Here is a 17,187-nt window from a genome sequence, read left to right on the forward strand (position 1 = left end):
TTAGTGTGTGACTATACGTCGTTTTTTCAACCTTTATTAATAGTTTCGTTGCAAACAAACCTTGAATGGTAGGTAACATGTAGCCATGACGACCTTTGCCTTATCCCTTTCCAGCAAGAGGGGGGCACAACAGTTTGAGTTCAACATGTAGTGAAACAAAATCCCTCACAAATTTTGCTAATCAGACACCAATGTTACGCTTTAGTCCCTTTCACGTGTCCGTTAGTCTTTGCAACATTACATTCAATCACTTTGTTATATACTTATACTGAATATTCTTGAAGCACAAGACTCCAGGAACACTTGTGAGGGTAACTTTCTCCACAGCACCCTCCCACCAGTACCTGTTGAGGAATTTTGTTACAGGCCAATACAAACAATCATGTTGTATAAAGAAATGAAATTCATTGTTTGTGCAGCGCATGGAAGCATTTCTAAAGGGAACAACCAAAGAAGAGACCTTTTTAAACGAGAAGGAAGCTCCCGTTCGTTCACAGCAGCTCCACGTGAAAAGCCTTGCCTGTTGATAGTCACGTTCCTTTACACTGCCGCTCCCTCTTTGTTTAAAGCAAGCTCTTCCTCAGTTATGGGGCTTGAAGAAACTATTACCGTGCCTCTCAACACCCTGGACCGTGGGAAATGAGCCTTGACTCTGGGAGCTCCTCAGTATTCCAATGGAAGTCTTCCTTCCCTGCTTACCTGGCAAGAAGGGTAGCGGGCACACTTGCACGCGACTTCCTTCAAACATGCACAGAATTTCATAGTTATGTTGTGGTCTCAGAAAACAGGGCAACATTTTGAAATAGTCCAATTTTATTTTACAACCATGCCATATTACAAAGCCTAGGAGAAAGGACAGGCCAGCTGAACAGCACAGGCACAACAAGCACTCCGAAGTGGACACTAGTCTGCAGTGAAATGGTAAACTAGCACCATATTCCGACCTAAGATGTCGCAGAAGATTCCCTAACTCTACGGGACACCAAAAATCCCACCCACCCCCCCCGAAGGAGACAAATCCGAGGCAGCAGTAAGCAAAGACGACTTGACGCTACTTTACAGAAAGCACTCACTGAAACAGTGTAAACCCAGCTGCGCTAATCCACGCGGCTGCACCGGGATCCTCACATTATTTATACAACCTCTAGGCATAATAATATGGTGCGAGTCTCCTCCCCAGGACTGACTGCAGTGTAGACAGGCAGGGGAAACCCTTGTATTTACATTAGAAACTCCAGCTGGAAATCAGTCTGGACAGTGTTACACAGATATCCTGGTTTTCTCAGAGCACCGCTGCCTGTACATTATCTACATTATTACATCAACAGGCTCAAGGGAACTCAGAATGGGACCTTTCATATGTTTCCTCTGCCCCCAGAGCAGGTTGAAATTTCAGAACAATCTCCCAGAAACGAAAAAGTAGTATGTACATACGCCGATCAGCTAAAATATTAAAACCACTGACAGGAGAAGTGAATAACATTATCGGTGATACTACTGCAGAACACTTGAGACAGAAAAGAGATCTCTGTATGAAGATTAAGATAGAGCCTGATACGCTACAATGGGGAAGAAAACCAAAGCAAGAGAAAGACTCCACTAGGTGCATTAATGGGATTTTTTGGCATTATGTGACAAACAACAGGTTGTGCTTTAATCCAGTTTGAGGTTCTACTGCAAGGTGTCGACAAACGCATCAAACTCATCGATGTTCTTCTCATAGATGGCCAGTTTCTCTGGTAACGAGTCCTGGTGGAGAGATGGAATCACATATTAAAGCCCAGCATGGGTATTTGGCACACGTATGACATCACGGTCGAAGAGTGAAAACCATTCTCCAGCAATCCCTAGTTTTGAAAGGCACTTCAATAAATTGTGACTAAATGTGACCCATTTGACCTTCTGCACACAATCTTTTACCTGCCATCTTCCAGCTGCTGAGGTATGATCAGCTTGAATGCGAATATTCTGATCCAGTTCCATCTACTTCATCTCAATTTCTACAGCCATTGCCGAACAGGGTACTATGGGTTATGCAATTGTACGCTATGTAAGAAGTAGGCCATTGATGGCCCTTCCTACCAGGTCCTCAGCCATCGACTGTGCGCTAACATCAATTGAGAGGCTGGACAGCTGCGGCGGATTCTGGAACTCCCTGTAGAAGGTTCCCAGGTCCATGGGAAGGAGGTCATCCTTTGAGAAGGCTGGCTTCTGCAGTAGAAAAAACAGCAGGATTTTGACTGTGCTATAACTGGTTTGTAGCTCCATGATGGATGGGGAAGTAAACAGGCACAATACACAAAGTGATAAGATATATGGGGACCGTTGTAGGTGAAACAGGAGGATGCGTACAAAGTCCACCATGACAAAGTCATCTTGTGTTTGCCCAGCGCTATCGACAGAGTCCTGGGAGTGCAGGCTTCCATGAAGCGGGGACGCTGTGGTTGGAGATTCTGGTGGGTGGACCTACAGAACATAAAGGGATCATTGTTATCATCGTTGTTGTACTTGTTTTACCACCACTGTCAGCATTGGGGACCCTATAAATATTCACACTGCAATGCAGAATAATCCAGTGGGCAGCACAGTGGACAAAGGCTCCAGTCATAGTAACCTTGACCATGGTAATTTCCCTATATTGCTCCAGTAAAAATTACCCAGCAGTGTAAATGGGTAAATGACTATAAGTGGCTTACTGTAGAAACAGCATCAGCAATAGTGAATAGTACTAATAATAAAACAGATTTCAGTCATTCCAGGAGAGGACCTGGACCACCATGAGCCTGAGCAGGACAAACAGTTAAATGTGACCTAGAATAATAAGCACTGTTTGTAATCACAGACAAATATGTAATCTGATGCAGCTAGTTCAGCAGATCACATAGGTAGTCTGCAAGGACAGACTACCTATGTGATCTGCTAAACTAGCTGGATTCCTTAATAGCTAAATTTTAAACGATGGCTCACATGCCTACTCATAACATACCTAACCCTAAAAGGACGAATGTGATTAACAGGCAAGCACTACATCCAGCGTGTGAATGACAGTAGTGGGCTTCCACCTCCCTAGCCTAAAATGTAGGAGGATCTTACTCTGAGAGCTGCACTACTAAACAAAACCAGTAGAAGGACCTTTTAATCCTGAATGCAAAGCCTTTCCTTATAAAGATATAGGGCACATCTGCACAGCAGCCACATTCCATGGACAGGACAGGACAGGACAGGACAGGACAGGACAGGACAGGATGCTTGAACAGGCTCACAAGGGGGGGAAATCTCAAAGGCTCACCATGGGGTCGTTCTCCTCGGAGTTGAGCGCGCGTGGAGCAAATGCAGCAAATGGCAAGTCCAGACCTGTTGTGGTCACCTGGAGCCAAGACACACACGTTCATCCATGCAATAGTAACATAGCGACACCTCCTCCTGCTCCCTTTAGGCTTTACCATACTGCAAGTTTACACAGTGGTTACATGTTGGGGCAAACAGCAAATTTGTATAATTTTCCATGGGTAATTAACAAAACCATACACTCATTTAAGCGAGTAACTTCTGAATGAAGGGAAAACATCCTAGATTTTCCCATCTGAAAAAGTATGTAGGCAGTTCATCCAAAACAACAGTTCCATTTTTTTGTCCACAATCATTCAATAAGGTTCCAGTTTAGAAACAAAAATGTTCATTTTCAGCTACAGACAAGATTAGGAATACAAGCAGTAGCTATGCTGTTTGGGTGCCAATGAAGAGCTCCGGGCTAACAATCTTCTGGCTGCAGCAGCAGTCCTGTTTAGAGCAATATCAAAATGCATTAAGACCTTATTGTAAGCAATTTGTAATTTATTACTTTTATCTGGCTCTCACCTGGGTGGATGGTTTATTCACGAAAGCGCCGACTTTCCTGGTGAACGTGGTCTCAAGGGCTTCAGGACGACATGCAGTCTTTGCCTCTCCACTCCGTGACAAGGTCTCTGCATCCTCGCTGGTGCCAGAAGAACACCCCCATCTTACAATACTTTTATAAAACTACCAGGAGCAAAATGCTCTCCCCAGTCCTCCAACAGCTTGGGCAAAGTTTCCACTTTAATCTGATGTGCATTTATATTTAAACATTTTAATGGCCAGAAACACTATGGACTCGCTCCTTAGGTACGCATTTCCAAAGATACAAACAATTCTCAATTGCTTCTGCATTTTCTTCGTTATTCCGTTTTCTAAAATTTTCGTTCAGTGCAACGGAAAAGCAACTTGTATTGATGTGGCCAGCTTATATCTGGCAGTAAAACATACTCAGACAGGCACAACTGAGCAACTTAATTCAACCTGTGCCCACAGGTGTTCCTCAGCATTGGGGATCCATAACAAGACAAACTCTGCAAATGTTCATGAGATGAACAAACAATCAGGACTGACTGGGAATTTGTAGAGAAAATGCATTTTATTTTGACTTTAAATCTCCATATTTAATAATAGGGGGCACAGTGGCGCAGCGGGTTTGGCTGGATTCTGCTCTCTGGTGGGTCTGGGGGTTTGAGCCCTGCTTGGGGTGCCTTGCGACGGACTAGTGTCCCACAAGCGTCTCTGCCGGGTTAGGCTCCGGCTTGCTGCGACCCCGCTCGAGACAAGTGGTTTCAGATAGCGTGTGTTTATTTAATAGATAAAGAAATTAAAGCCTTACACATTACGATTCACAGAACACACCCAAGCAAATAAATCAAGGGACATCTGTACTACTAAGATTTTACTGATAACTGTGACTTAATAGTAAAAATGAGTGGAGTTCTGAACAAAATAGTGGTAGGATCAGTGTACCTGGACTGATGGAGAGATGAAAGAAACCTCTTCTAGATATTAAGATGTTCTTTTTACAGATACTACATTAGCAGCACTCACCCAGTGGAAGGGCTGCCAGAGAGGTGGTGCCCGGGATCTGCTGGGGGGCAGGAGGACACGCGGCCATGTTCCGCCTGGGTCCCATGGCACGGTTGTGGAGGCATCAGGGGTACACCTCCCTCCTTCCCAGGGAGCACCATCTGTGCCAGTGGGAAGACACAGCATCATCATCATCATCATCATCATCATCATCATCATCATCATCAGCTGGCTGCCATGGCGTGGCAGGAGGAAATTCACCTTCCATATTCACAGTGGCTTCAGCACCTGTTCTGGCATTGTACGCTGCATTTGTACAGCTCTCGTTAATGTTGTATGACTAATACTATATAAAAAGAGAAGTACAAGAGGTGAAGCTCTGAGACAATATATGGCGTGGTAACCAAGCAGACAACAGGAGAAGCACAGTGAACGACTTCTGCCAGGGGACCCTAATGAAGGGCGAGCCTCTACAATTCTGGCCCTGTTTACCTGGTGGGGGTTCGTCGAGTTTAAGGCGGCAGGGTAGCAGAGATCGGCCGCTCCCGGCATGGGGGGCTGATAGGAAAGACGAGAGCTGCAGAGCTGAGAACAAGAGCAGAGAGAAAGATGGGAAGACGAGGGCAAAACCAGGCAGAGAGAGCGGCAGCGTGGCCTGAACTAAAGGGAGAGCAGAGGGAATTATGGATGCAAAGGAGGGCCGGGGTACATCGTGGGCTGTCAGTCGGCTCGGTTAGGTGACCGTCGCCTCCGGGAAACGAGCGAGTGTATGTTAGTGTGGAATGGGCATGGATGGCTGGCAGATACGACCGCAGAAGCAGACAAGGCTTTAGATTGCATCGCCACAGTTAAAATGGCACTGTTTTTACTGAAGTCAGTGCAAAAATCCAGGCAAGCCAGGTTCCCATGAAGTGATGGGACAGCACTGACTGCTTCTAGTACTTTGCTTTCTTTTGGAAACAGTAATGGAAAGTGGGTTCGAGTGGATGTTGCGGGCAAACTCCAGCCTCGGCGTGAAGATGTTTCGCCCCACGAATGGAACTCACTTGGTGCGAGAAGGACAAGCCAAGCATGGGCACCTTCAGAGTGTCCATCACAGCAGGCTTAGGGCTCTTAAAATGCGCCTTACTTACAGTGAATACACACTACACACCAGACGCACAGAGAGAAGGGGTGAAGGAGAGAGAAAGAAAAATATGACCTTTTAAAAACAGAAAATGAGAAATTCAATGTGGCGGCAAGGCATCAAGTACGAGACACAGTACATTGTTTTGTTCACCTGGGTCCTTTGTTTCTCCCCCATTTACAATAACATTACAAAACACCACAATGAACGAAAATGACAGCTTCAAAATTTTAAGCGCAGCGAAAAAAATACACTGAATCCCTCAGTATGAGGCAATACATTTAATGTCACCACAGAGGTCCATCTTTAAGACGCTGTTACTGGTACAAATAGTTGGCTTACCAAGAAAAAAAGGTGAGACAAAAAGCGAAAAAGAAGAGTGCGTGTGACAGAATGAGGGCCACACCTGAGCACACCTTACCTGTGTGGGGGGTGAGGTTGAGAAGGAGGTGGTGCACACTTCTTGAGAGTCTTCCACCCCTGGATACCCGACACCGTCTTCCTCGCCTGTCGCCCTGAGACACATCAAGATGCAAAAATCGACACAAAATTAAGAGAGGGGACTTTAAATAAATACACCTGAAAACTTGAGATGCTAAAAGGTATCGTGCTGCACATAAAGCAGGACCATAAAACGGATGCTTTTAAATATGTACTAGTTCTTCGCTCTTATACATAACACGCCAATCTTTTTTTGCACACATGCGCAAACACATAAAAACGCAAACGGTGGTATCCCTCACCTGTAGTCACATGCATGCATGTGCCCCGTGTTAGGGAAAGGACGCTCAACGAAGTGATCGATGATGATCCCCATGATAGGACCCGTCCTCTCAAACTGCCTACAATAACAGCAAAGAAAGAAACACACACATTTCCCTCTTGTGCCCTTAGAGCAGCACGCATGACAGAATGGCATCATGTCTAGCTCCTCGATACAGATAGGTGACATTAATCTTGGATTGTCTACTACAGCGATTCCCAAACTCAGTCCTGGATCACCCACATTCAGCAAGTGCAGTATAACAGCCTGAAAGTAATCATTAAGAGATACAAAGGGTCAGCTGCCATAAATGTTGGAACGGTTAAATGATGCATAACTGAATGATTGAATGGAGCAAAACTTCCAAACAAGGCATTAACAGGAGGCTTCTGTGTCGTGTAATCACTGAGGAGCGCTCGTATTCTTACCTGGTGGACATGAAGGCCAGGTTTGTTCTGTAAGCACATGACAGAGTGATGGTGCCAGTTGGAGTACCAACCAGCCCCACACGCACTGTCTGGAAACCTGGCGATAATGTTGCAGGGGGGAAAAAGAGAGAAATTTTTAAAAAAAAAAAACCACCTTCGAGGCAAGAACAGTTCAGAAAATTAGAACACCAAGTAAATCACAGACATACTTCCATGAGTTCAGGATAAGACACATTACAGAGACTTCTAGTTTTTTTCTTTTATAACAAGGGCTCTTACACAAAACATACCTTCCCCAAGTCCAGCAAGCTGCACCTCCCCAAAATATATCCTGAAAGTAAGAAGAGGATTTGATGTATTGTTAATTGCTTTATGACCGTTTGAGGACAAATCAACAACATAACATCATCTAGAGGGTGCTGGTAGAGCTGATGGTGGATATTACAAACAAGATACAAGGACAAAGTGGTAGTTTACCTACAGGAGCTGGTTATTCTTTAATTCAGGACTCATAGTGGAGTAAATGGCAGCTGTCTGCACAAAAAAAAGCATTCTTGCAAGACAAAAAATAAGGCAAGTTCCCCAATGACTGAATGGCGGTACCTGTACAGTATAACATAGTCATGGCCTTGTTTCCGTGACAGTTTGTAGGCTGGAGTCACCCTCGTAATCGCGAGCAGTGATTTGAGCAGTAACGACAGTCTGTTGTAAACAGTGTACGACACTTTGATGTCTTTGTCACATCTGAGAGAGACAGAGAGAGTAATTCAGAAATAATCAATGGGCATTCCAATGCACAGTAAATAAGTAGACATTTAAATAATTCTGTACATCATACATGAATTAATAAACTTCATTAAAGTGGGAACAGGCAAAGGTTCCACTTACTTTTCATTCATTTCCAAACACCACGTTTCCAGCTCCATAGAGTCTCCCTGCAGAACACGACGCAAATTATCTTAAAAGCAAGGCACGCGTTTCTAAATTATTCCAATGCAACAGCGGCAGTTGGTGTATAGAGAAGAGGCTGAACACTAAACACAAGCGACGCATCGTGGACATGTGCGCGTCAAAAGACGACAGCCGCCTCCGTCCCTGACTGCAGAATTTAGGTGCACCGGGTATAGTACTACAGTCGTTACCTCTGAGGTTTTCAGGGAGATCTCCACACACATGGACCTGCCAATCCCCGGCAGCTGTCCTGCTAATGCTTTCTTTGCTTCATGAGTCACTTCTGGGATATCTTTTATTGCCAGATTAAACTTGAAGGGGGAAAGAAAGGAAAACAAAAAAAAAAAAAGCAGGCTGGTAATACAAGATGCAGCAAAAACAAACAGTGCAGCAATGCTTTGATCTTAACCAACGCCTACGTGAAGGTTTGCTGACAAACGTGTCACCTACCCAGTCCGAGCCGGTGGGCGAAGAGGAGGAGGAAGAGCAGATCTTCTCTCCAAGGCGAGCCTGAACAATCACCTGCACTGTCTGATGGGGGGGGGGGGGGCAGAGAAACAATGATTATTCCAGTCCGGAGACTAAATATTAACACAATGGACCGAATGGGTCCTTGGTCTACTGCTACCACAGTAAATGAGAGGAGAGAGAGAGAAACCTTCAGTGCAAAGAATTTGATGAACTTGTCCAGGTCTTTCTTGTCTTGTGGGCTCAGATCGTTGTCCATGCTGAACGGCTCCCGCTGAAAACGAAATGATGTCGGCTTTGACTTTGATCCAAACAAAGAGCTGCCAGCGTCTCCGATGCTTATTTTTGAGCCTATAATCCACAATCGAACTGAGCAATTAGAAGGCTATTATGAGGTTTTGGGCATGAGAACCACACTTACTGCGTGTAAACTACTTTGAACACTAGCCCAGCACAGAGTAGGGTTACTGCTACTGCTACTGACTAGAAAGCCAGAACTTCAAGGCTGAAAAACAGTTTTTATCCACAGGCCATCAGGCTTGTGAACGACACCCATCCACTGCCCTTCCACCCATCACAGCAGACACAGATTACCCTCTGAGCCTGAGAGGTGTCAACTACTCCCCACCCCTCCTACACACACATACACACCCACAACGCCAGTAACATCAGAGACCACAGACTACCTCCGCATACCTTGCGTACGCAAATACACCCCCCCCTTCAACTGAGAATAGACACAATCTACCTCTGCAGGACTCTGCACGTGTACGACTTCCACGTTTACATTGCATACTGCACACTTTATATACGTATATAACTTCGTTTCTTGGATTTTTGCACTAACAGTAATTTTTGTAAATTTGTAATTTACACCTTGTGTTTTCCCTCGTGTTTTTCTTTCCTTATGTCCTTTTATGTCATAGGCTGCTGAGACGATTCACAGAGAGTAAGAATTTCACTGTATGGTGTAACGAACTGTTTACTGTACACATGACAATAAACTCTTGAATGTTGACTGTCGTGGGTGGGTGCGCGCGAACACACGCAGCGAGGGCAATGCAGGGTTTGATCAGTCATAAACACAGCCAGAGTGAGAGCAATTTTTTGGACGTGCTGTCAGGTAAGTAAGTAGCACATCGTGTTACAGCCTGGGCACTGACTCGCCGGGCTCTGCCGCCTCAGCCCAAAGAGGTCCCAAAAAGCACCCAAGTTTTTCCATCATAACGACCTCCCTATCAACACCTATCTCACTCAGAGCTGCTGAATCTCTCGACACTCAGGGTACCTGCTTTTTTTCCCCCCTCACTTGAGCTGCTCTCGAGCGCCCACGAGGCCAGTAAACACGCACGTGCCACGTGTGTTGGCCGGCGAGGGCGACAACTCTGACGTAGGACACTCGTCGTACACCGACAGTGCACGTGCGCGGTGGGATGCGGCGCCTCGACCGAACGAGAGTCACGTGCCTCCACGCGAACGCAAACGTACACGTCACGTGCACCTGCACCTGCACCTGCACCTGCACCTGAACCTGAACTCTTTCCAGTCCGCATTACGTAGAAAACGACGAGAGGCCGTGCTCGTGCTCGCGCTCGCTTCCGCCGGGGGTGGGGGAGGCCGAACTTCTTCTCTTTCCGGAACTCGTGACAAGCATCGGGCGGCAGGTGGCGCAGTGGTTACGTGAACGACGGCGCGCTTCCAAGCCAAAAGCGGACAGAGTCAGCTGAGCAGATATTTAATTTACGCGCAAAGCTGAGCGACGTAAGGTCGCGTTGAAGGATTGGAAAACGCCAGTCTTGTGAAACAAGAGTAACCCAGAGGAGGCTGTACGTGAATAACTTAGCCAAGCCGAACCGAACGGGGAGACGCTAGACAGCAGCGCGTTCCGTTCGTTCCCAAGCAAGCGCGACCACAACAAACTTGCGCTCTGCAGCTACTTACAGCTCATCACAAACCCTCCGGCGATTCAAAGACGTACTGTCACCGCGCCCCTTCAACGATTAAAGTCACAAAAACAAATTAGGGATATCCACAGAGAGGAGGAAGGCTAATTTCGACGAATGCCAGGCTACGGACCCACGTCAGCCGTCCCATTTTCTGTTTGTTTTCATTAGGTCACGTCGCTGGTTGCGTGCCTTTTATCTTCCGTTTGCTAACAGCGCTTTCGTTCAAATCTGCCGCAGCGCCTGCCATCGTTTACAGTTTACATCATCGCTAAAAAAAAACCCCCACTAATTATATGTATTGAATATAATCCGTGAAAACTACTCAATTTATAGGAATAGCATTTTTTCCAAAGTAGTATTATGAAACTGTCGAAAGTGCGTGTGTATTTTAAACAGCAACGAATTACGTTTCGTTAACGTCACAGAGGGGCGTGGTTTCGGGCGCCGTTCAAAGGCAGAAGCCCACGTGGTCTTTTCTAGCCGTAAACACTTTCCCTCACATTAGGTGTGTCTAGAGTCCTCTGATTTATTACGATGAAAAAATTTATGACAGTTGTGTAGAGGTAAATATCCCCTCACATTTTGCCGCATGACTCCCGTTAAAGACAGCGGTTAACTTTTAATAAAGAATCTGTTTACAGACCACTGTACCGTTGTACTGGCAATCAGTCCACTGCTGGCACGTGCTGTTCCAAGGCCTTAAGTTCTGGCATCAGTTCTCCTTCACATACGCAGTGTGCTTGTGTCTCTCCACGAGAACGCCTTTCCCGCAGGTCCTGTACACTTTCCGTGAGAAAAGCTCATGACACATGCGCACAGATTTTTGGTAAGGGTAAAGCACCTGCCCAGGTACCACTCAAGCAATAACAGTACTATCCAAGTGAGGGTCATGGTGGTCTGGAGCCTATCCCGGAAGCGCAGGGTGCCGGGCTACAACCTGGATGGGATGTCAGTCCGTTTCAGGAGTGAGTTTTTGCTTCTGAATTTTAGAAATGTACTTATGTTCTAGAAGCCTTTCTTGTTGCCTTTGTGGTAAATTCCAGATACTACTGTACAATAGTAAGTCATTGAACTTTGTCTTCAGGAGGTCAATGTGGCATATACAGTAATAGTAGAAATGAAACGTGAAAGTACATCTGCTGGTACACACGCAGACCTTTCTTTTCCTAAGTAATTCATTGCTGATATTTACAACCGTTTCCATGCATGCAGACAGGATAACTGTTAGAAATGTTGTTAATATGGTATTTTCCTCACTGAAGTACAGTAATCTCAAAGCACTGTGCTAAGAACATGAGGTACCGATTTGTACTGGTTAGGGAAAGCAAGGAGGACTTTGGGTTTTGAGCTCAACACTATGGACTCAGCAGTGTTGGTGGATCTTCTGCTGGGAGGAACGCGACCCTTTCAGAGACCATGTGCACTGGAGGTCTGGGCTACAACACCATACCTTACTGTCTGCTCTGTGGATCCGTACCCCGGGGTGCTTGGGGGCTAGCAGTGGTGCGCTCAAAGTGCCGTTTGGACACAAAGGGCTTTTGGCGTCAGTCCACCATCTTTTTCAGTCAATGAGATTTCCCTCTTCCGAAAAACTTGAACATCACAGCTTGTTGGGTTCCTTTGCTACATTTGGTAGAAAACACTGTGTAAGTGCAGTATTCACTTCCGTCACATTTCTCTACGTTTTAGCCGCTCATGCAGCAGCGAATTGGTACAGGAATCATTCAGATTCAATACTGGTGATGCAAGGAAACTGTGCTGCGTGAATTATTGTTCGTTACTGGTGGCAAAGTGACACTCGTGAGCACGGAGCGCCTCGCGCCGCTTCAGCTTCATCTCCACGTGGGGACTGTGTGCACGAGAGGCACATTCACGTGGCTCAAAGGTCCACGAGCCGCACTATAAACATTTCCTTACAATGTACTGTACTTTTGCCCATTCTTGGCAACGGCCTGTCGGACTTTTGTCATCATTCTCTTTTTCCCTCGGAAACCGTGGCGACTGTGAGCTCGAGGCACAGAAAGGGCCATAAAAGTAGCTTTTCTTTCATCGATCTGCGGAAAACAAGATGTACGACTGCGGTAAAGTGCCTTACAAGTGATCAGAACTTGTGTACCGTGCGTCCATCACCTCGTTATTACATTAACAAGCTATTCTCTGTATTATCATCATTTTTATTATCGTTATCATTTAATCGTTACCCTGTCAGATATCTTAACTGGTTCTTGATGAACTGAGACCTCAGCAAGAGGTCAGAGAAATTCATCCAAGCACTTTGCGCAGGTGCAGTTCACTTTACATTATTAAGATTATTATTGTTACTATTTAGTTGAAACCTTTGTCTAACAGTGACTACTGTATTTGCAATCATTTGCATATTCATACAGCAACGAGCATTCATATACAATGAGCTGAAAGTGCTGTAGAGCTGCCATGCACACTTACTCTGTTTAGTTTTTTCCCCACATGCACTAAGGTAAGAAGGTAATAATAATGCTGCAGTGATGTTCTGTGTATCACTCCTCCCTCTCTATTCGAACAACACGTGTTTGCAATCGCTGTATATATGTATTCCAAGCGAGCGCAGATTAATGACATGTTTCGCAGGAACCGTTTCCCGGCCCGAGCCGTGACGGACTCGGGATGGAACAACAGAGGATACATGAGAGAACATCATTTCCATACGATTACTGGACAGCATCCACCTCTTGTCTAACCCATTAACCACACGTGTCTTTCCTGCAGTCTATGAACGTTGCTGCCTTTGCGAAGATATTGCAAGCGTTATGTGTCTGAGAGGAGCAGGGTGCGCTCATCAGGACCTCTTCCCTCTTCCTTCGTCCAGTTCTGTGCATCAGGTTCGTCACAAAGCGCTTCACTGGAGAGTAGGAGCGCAGAAAGGGTAAAGGGACTGCGATGTGAGCCACGTGTCGCTGCTGGGATGGAAGCAGCCAGCGCTCCCTCATAAGGACGGCTCTCCTGTCCTCTACTCGTCCTCGTCCTCGTCACTCAGAGGTCACCTATAGGTGCTGCAAGCTTGTGGACAAAGAAGCTATTCACTGGGAAACGTTAGACATTGTCGACTAGGTACACGCACACACACGCGCGCACACTCCGGCTTTGGGACGGCCACAGTGAACTAATGCCACGTCTTTTTTCACTTTATTCACTCTAAGCAGCCTGTGTGGCACATACTGAATGCTCATTTTCTCAAACGCTGGCAGATGATCAAAGAGCAGGAATACAGGCAACTACAAGACCTCATTTTGCTGAGCTCCCAGCTTTTTTCTGTGCTTAGACTCCTAAAAGAGCAAAGGAAGCCGTTTGTAGGAAGAGGAGCTACACAAAGTGCTCGAGTTGAGGAAATAATTATCTCTTGGTTCATTTGACTTCAGAATTGAAGCAGCTCTTTAAACAAAAGCCCATTGATAGGTTTGAGAACAAGAAGGCATCGTGGTTAGAACCATTGCTTTGTGATCGAAAGACTCGGGTTCAAACCCCCAATTTCTTCTGTAGTACCGTTGAGCAAAGCGCTTACACTGAATCGCTCCAGTCAAAATTAGCCTGTATAATAAATGGGTAAACAGTTGTAAGTAAGTCACCACAGTGAATAAGGTGTGTGGGCTGATGGCGTTACATAGTGTTCCTTGGAAGTAGCTTTGGAGAAAAGTGTCTCCTAAATGAGTAAACGTAAATGTAATATACAAACCTCACATTGCACATTGCTTTGGAGAAAAACATCAACGGAGTCAATAAAGAATAATAACTTTCAGTACTTGTATAGAGACAGTGAAGCTGAAGTTACATTTACATTTATCGGTTTAGCCGAAACTTTTCTCCAAGACAGCTTGCAGTGCTCAGCTACTTACAGTTATTTACCCTTTTATCATGCAGGGAAGTCTTAAATTGAGCTATTTTGGGTAAGTACCTTGCTCAGCAGTACTGCAGCAGTCAGTGGGATTCAAACCTGTGACCTCAAAAAGTTCTAAGGCGGCCGCTCTAAGAACTGTGCTACCAGCTAAATGTCAAAAAAGCTGAACTGTAATGAACTCGGTACTAAGTGGAACACAACATTGAGATCTGATCATTTATTCATTGTGCTGATGCTTTTCACCGAAGACATTTACAATGTTACGTTATTTTCCTATTCATACAGCTGGGTAATTTTTACTGGGAGCAACTTGGTTTAAGTACCTTGCTCAAGGCTACTGCAACTGGAGGTGGAATTTGAACCCACAACCTCTGGGCCTAAAGGCAGCACAGTAAACTGTGATGCTATGCCTGACTTAATGCTCAACTAAAACCAAATGTATGCCTCTAGGTTGAAATTATGGTTAATTTTTGTCTGTTCGTAACACTCGTCTGGTAGAGCTCGGGGCCAGCTACCAGCTCCCTGGAGAGTGCCACCAAGTGGGGAGATGGCTTCCTCATCACGTATTCTGTGACGGACCGCTGCAGCTTTGAGTCCGTCCCGTGCCTGAAGAGGATGGTGGACAACGTCAAGCAGGCCCTGGGAGAAGTCACCTTCCTCACGTGTGCCATGCGCTAGTAGCAGCTGCAAAACCTCACGGCGGTTAAGGATCCAGGACTTGATATGATTCACTCCGCAAAAAAATGCAGTTTACTGGATGTATATACAGTATAGTTACTGTACTAAATGTATCGTTTCGTTTGATTGAGGAGGTTTTCCTTGTATCTTCTCACCAGCCATCATCCTCGTAGTTGTTAGTACTTGGCCTTATTATGTTCAAAAACCCCTAGCTGGCCAAAAAATGGCATCCATGCATTTTATAGAAATAGTGTCACCGATATGCATGTTATTTTAACGTTTGAAAGAAACAATTATCTCCTCAGGTAAGTGCAATGATTTCTCTGATGAGAGCTGAGAGGATGAGGGTAGCTGTATGGTGGTGTATTAGCATGGTAAATGGGGCTGGAGCTCAAGGAAGCTCGCTCCTTGGCGGGACACCCATCCCTCCCCAGTGACTCGGTGGGCTTTTTGGTGCCTGTTACTTTGCCGCTGTCAGTTTTGTGGCCAAAATTGTTGTAGCCTTCATAGACAAGTGGCCCAGAGGCATCTGAACGCTAAGAGCTGCGTCCCTTGGCAGGCATTCCAGCTGTAACTGCGGCCAACAAGAGGGACGTGGAGAATGGACAGGTGGTGCGGATTGAAGAAGGACAAGCCCTGGCCAGCGCTTCACTTCGTTCATCATCCTATTTGACACAGAGGGGGCCTTATACAGAAAGACTGCCGAGAATACACTAGCACCTTAACGTATGAACAAAAAGTGTTCGTAACTCATTCCGTTTGTAATTCGAAAGTCACCTTTTCCACTAAGTCACAATTCATAAAAGTTTAAAAATACAGATATGATTACACTTATTTGTTGGGTTCCTTGTACACTATTGATACAGCTGGTATAAATAATAAAGTACTGGACAGGTAGATACAGGTCACGTTTACTCTGGTATTGAACAGAATTTTTAGAAAATGCTTCATGTAAATTGAAGAGCCAGTATAATTCTCACGGTCAGACGGTGTACGTGAAAATTACAAGTCTGTGTGTATAATGTACTCGTGATGTACATTGTCTCATTTTCTTTAATGAGTGTAGCGTTACCGTTTTGTTTCTGAAGCGAGCGCTATCGAAAGCAGCAATCTGTGTAATTTGCGCTGCCCGACAAATGAGTGGAGCGATTTGCGTGAACAGTTCTGTTCAAAGATACCAGTGCAGGACTCCTCCTGGGCCTTGTATCAACAGCATTCCGGTTACAAGGCCTTCTGCATTAAGTTTTTCCATTTCGGCCACTTGAGCACACCCTATTTTTAATGCTTTGGGGAACATTATTACTGCGACGACGTCTGTGTGCAGCATCGTCTGCTTCAGTTGACCATTTCACATGTACTTCTCATTTTGGTGCATACTGCTCATTTAGCTTATTTCTTAACTTCATTGAACAGTATATTTCCTTGTTAAAATTCATGCGCAAAGGCATCCTTGGAATTAATCTTTCGTTTTCTGAGGTTTTGAAAAGAAATCCAGGTTTCACGCACATTGGTTCACCGCAAAGTGCGTTCGCTAGCCATTTCTTAACTGTCCAATGGAATAACAGCTAGATTATAGTAGCAGCAGCAGAATTGCTGGGAGTGCAGGGGTGGTCACTGGCCCGCGCCATGTGTCCGCTCAGCCATGGGACTCGAGCGCTGTCCCCTCGGTTCGGGTCCTACAGCTTCTATTTCCATGAGCCGTTGGTGGGACTAGACTGGACGGCGGTGGACACGGCCATCACCCACGTGGTCCAGGAGGTGAGGCTGGAATTCCACAAGCACCTGCTGACCATAGAAAAACGCTCCCATGTGCTCCTGATTAGGAAGGTTCTGAAAAGCAAGTTGAGCCACAGGAAGACCATGCAGTGGTGACCCAGGATGCCACAGATGACTTGGGAGGTAGCGCCGGAGCTCCGGCAGAGCCTGGAGGGGCCATCAGCTACTCTACATCTTTGGAGGGGCAGCTTTGCGTAGTGGCTCAATGCACAATGAGTACTTACTAACTGCATAACAGCAGACATTATTGAAATGGCTTAAAAATTATATACCAAAGTATTTAGTGTCAGCTTTTGATGGCAAGGCACAATATA

General features: G+C 45.6%; 2 protein-coding genes across 6 annotated transcripts; one reads left to right on the forward strand and one right to left on the reverse strand.

Moving 5' to 3' along the window:
- Positions 1-777: 777 nt before the first annotated feature.
- On the reverse strand, positions 778-10,755 carry LOC108929082 (autophagy-related protein 13-like). 5 transcript variants are annotated; one of them, XM_029253764.1, is made up of 18 exons: positions 10,679-10,755; positions 8,793-8,876; positions 8,585-8,665; positions 8,326-8,445; positions 8,072-8,118; positions 7,787-7,927; positions 7,474-7,514; positions 7,184-7,280; positions 6,736-6,834; positions 6,414-6,507; positions 5,913-6,011; positions 5,359-5,451; positions 4,888-5,027; positions 3,859-3,976; positions 3,290-3,367; positions 2,353-2,466; positions 2,083-2,211; positions 778-1,749 (listed from the first exon to the last, which is right to left on the reverse strand). In XM_029253764.1, exons 1-18 carry the CDS (start codon positions 10,694-10,696, stop codon positions 1,672-1,674), a joined length of 1,671 nt encoding a protein of 556 aa, XP_029109597.1. In that variant the 5' UTR covers positions 10,697-10,755; the 3' UTR covers positions 778-1,671. The 5 variants fall into 5 exon arrangements, with proteins under 5 accessions (XP_029109597.1, XP_029109598.1, XP_029109599.1 ...); XM_029253765.1 differs by having other exon boundaries at positions 10,544-10,746; XM_029253766.1 differs by lacking the exon at positions 5,913-6,011.
- Positions 10,756-11,437: 682 nt separating this feature from the next.
- LOC108929042 (GTP-binding protein Rheb) lies at positions 11,438-16,969 on the forward strand. Its single transcript, XM_074559701.1, is given in 6 exon segments — positions 11,438-11,513; positions 13,394-13,450; positions 13,562-13,635; positions 14,918-15,083; positions 15,657-15,780; positions 16,738-16,969. Coding segments are annotated over 6 exon segments (729 nt in total).
- Positions 16,970-17,187: the final 218 nt, after the last annotated feature.

Source organism: Scleropages formosus, chromosome 7 (assembly GCF_900964775.1).
Source record: "Scleropages formosus chromosome 7, fSclFor1.1, whole genome shotgun sequence".
NCBI lineage: Eukaryota > Metazoa > Chordata > Actinopteri > Osteoglossiformes > Osteoglossidae > Scleropages > Scleropages formosus.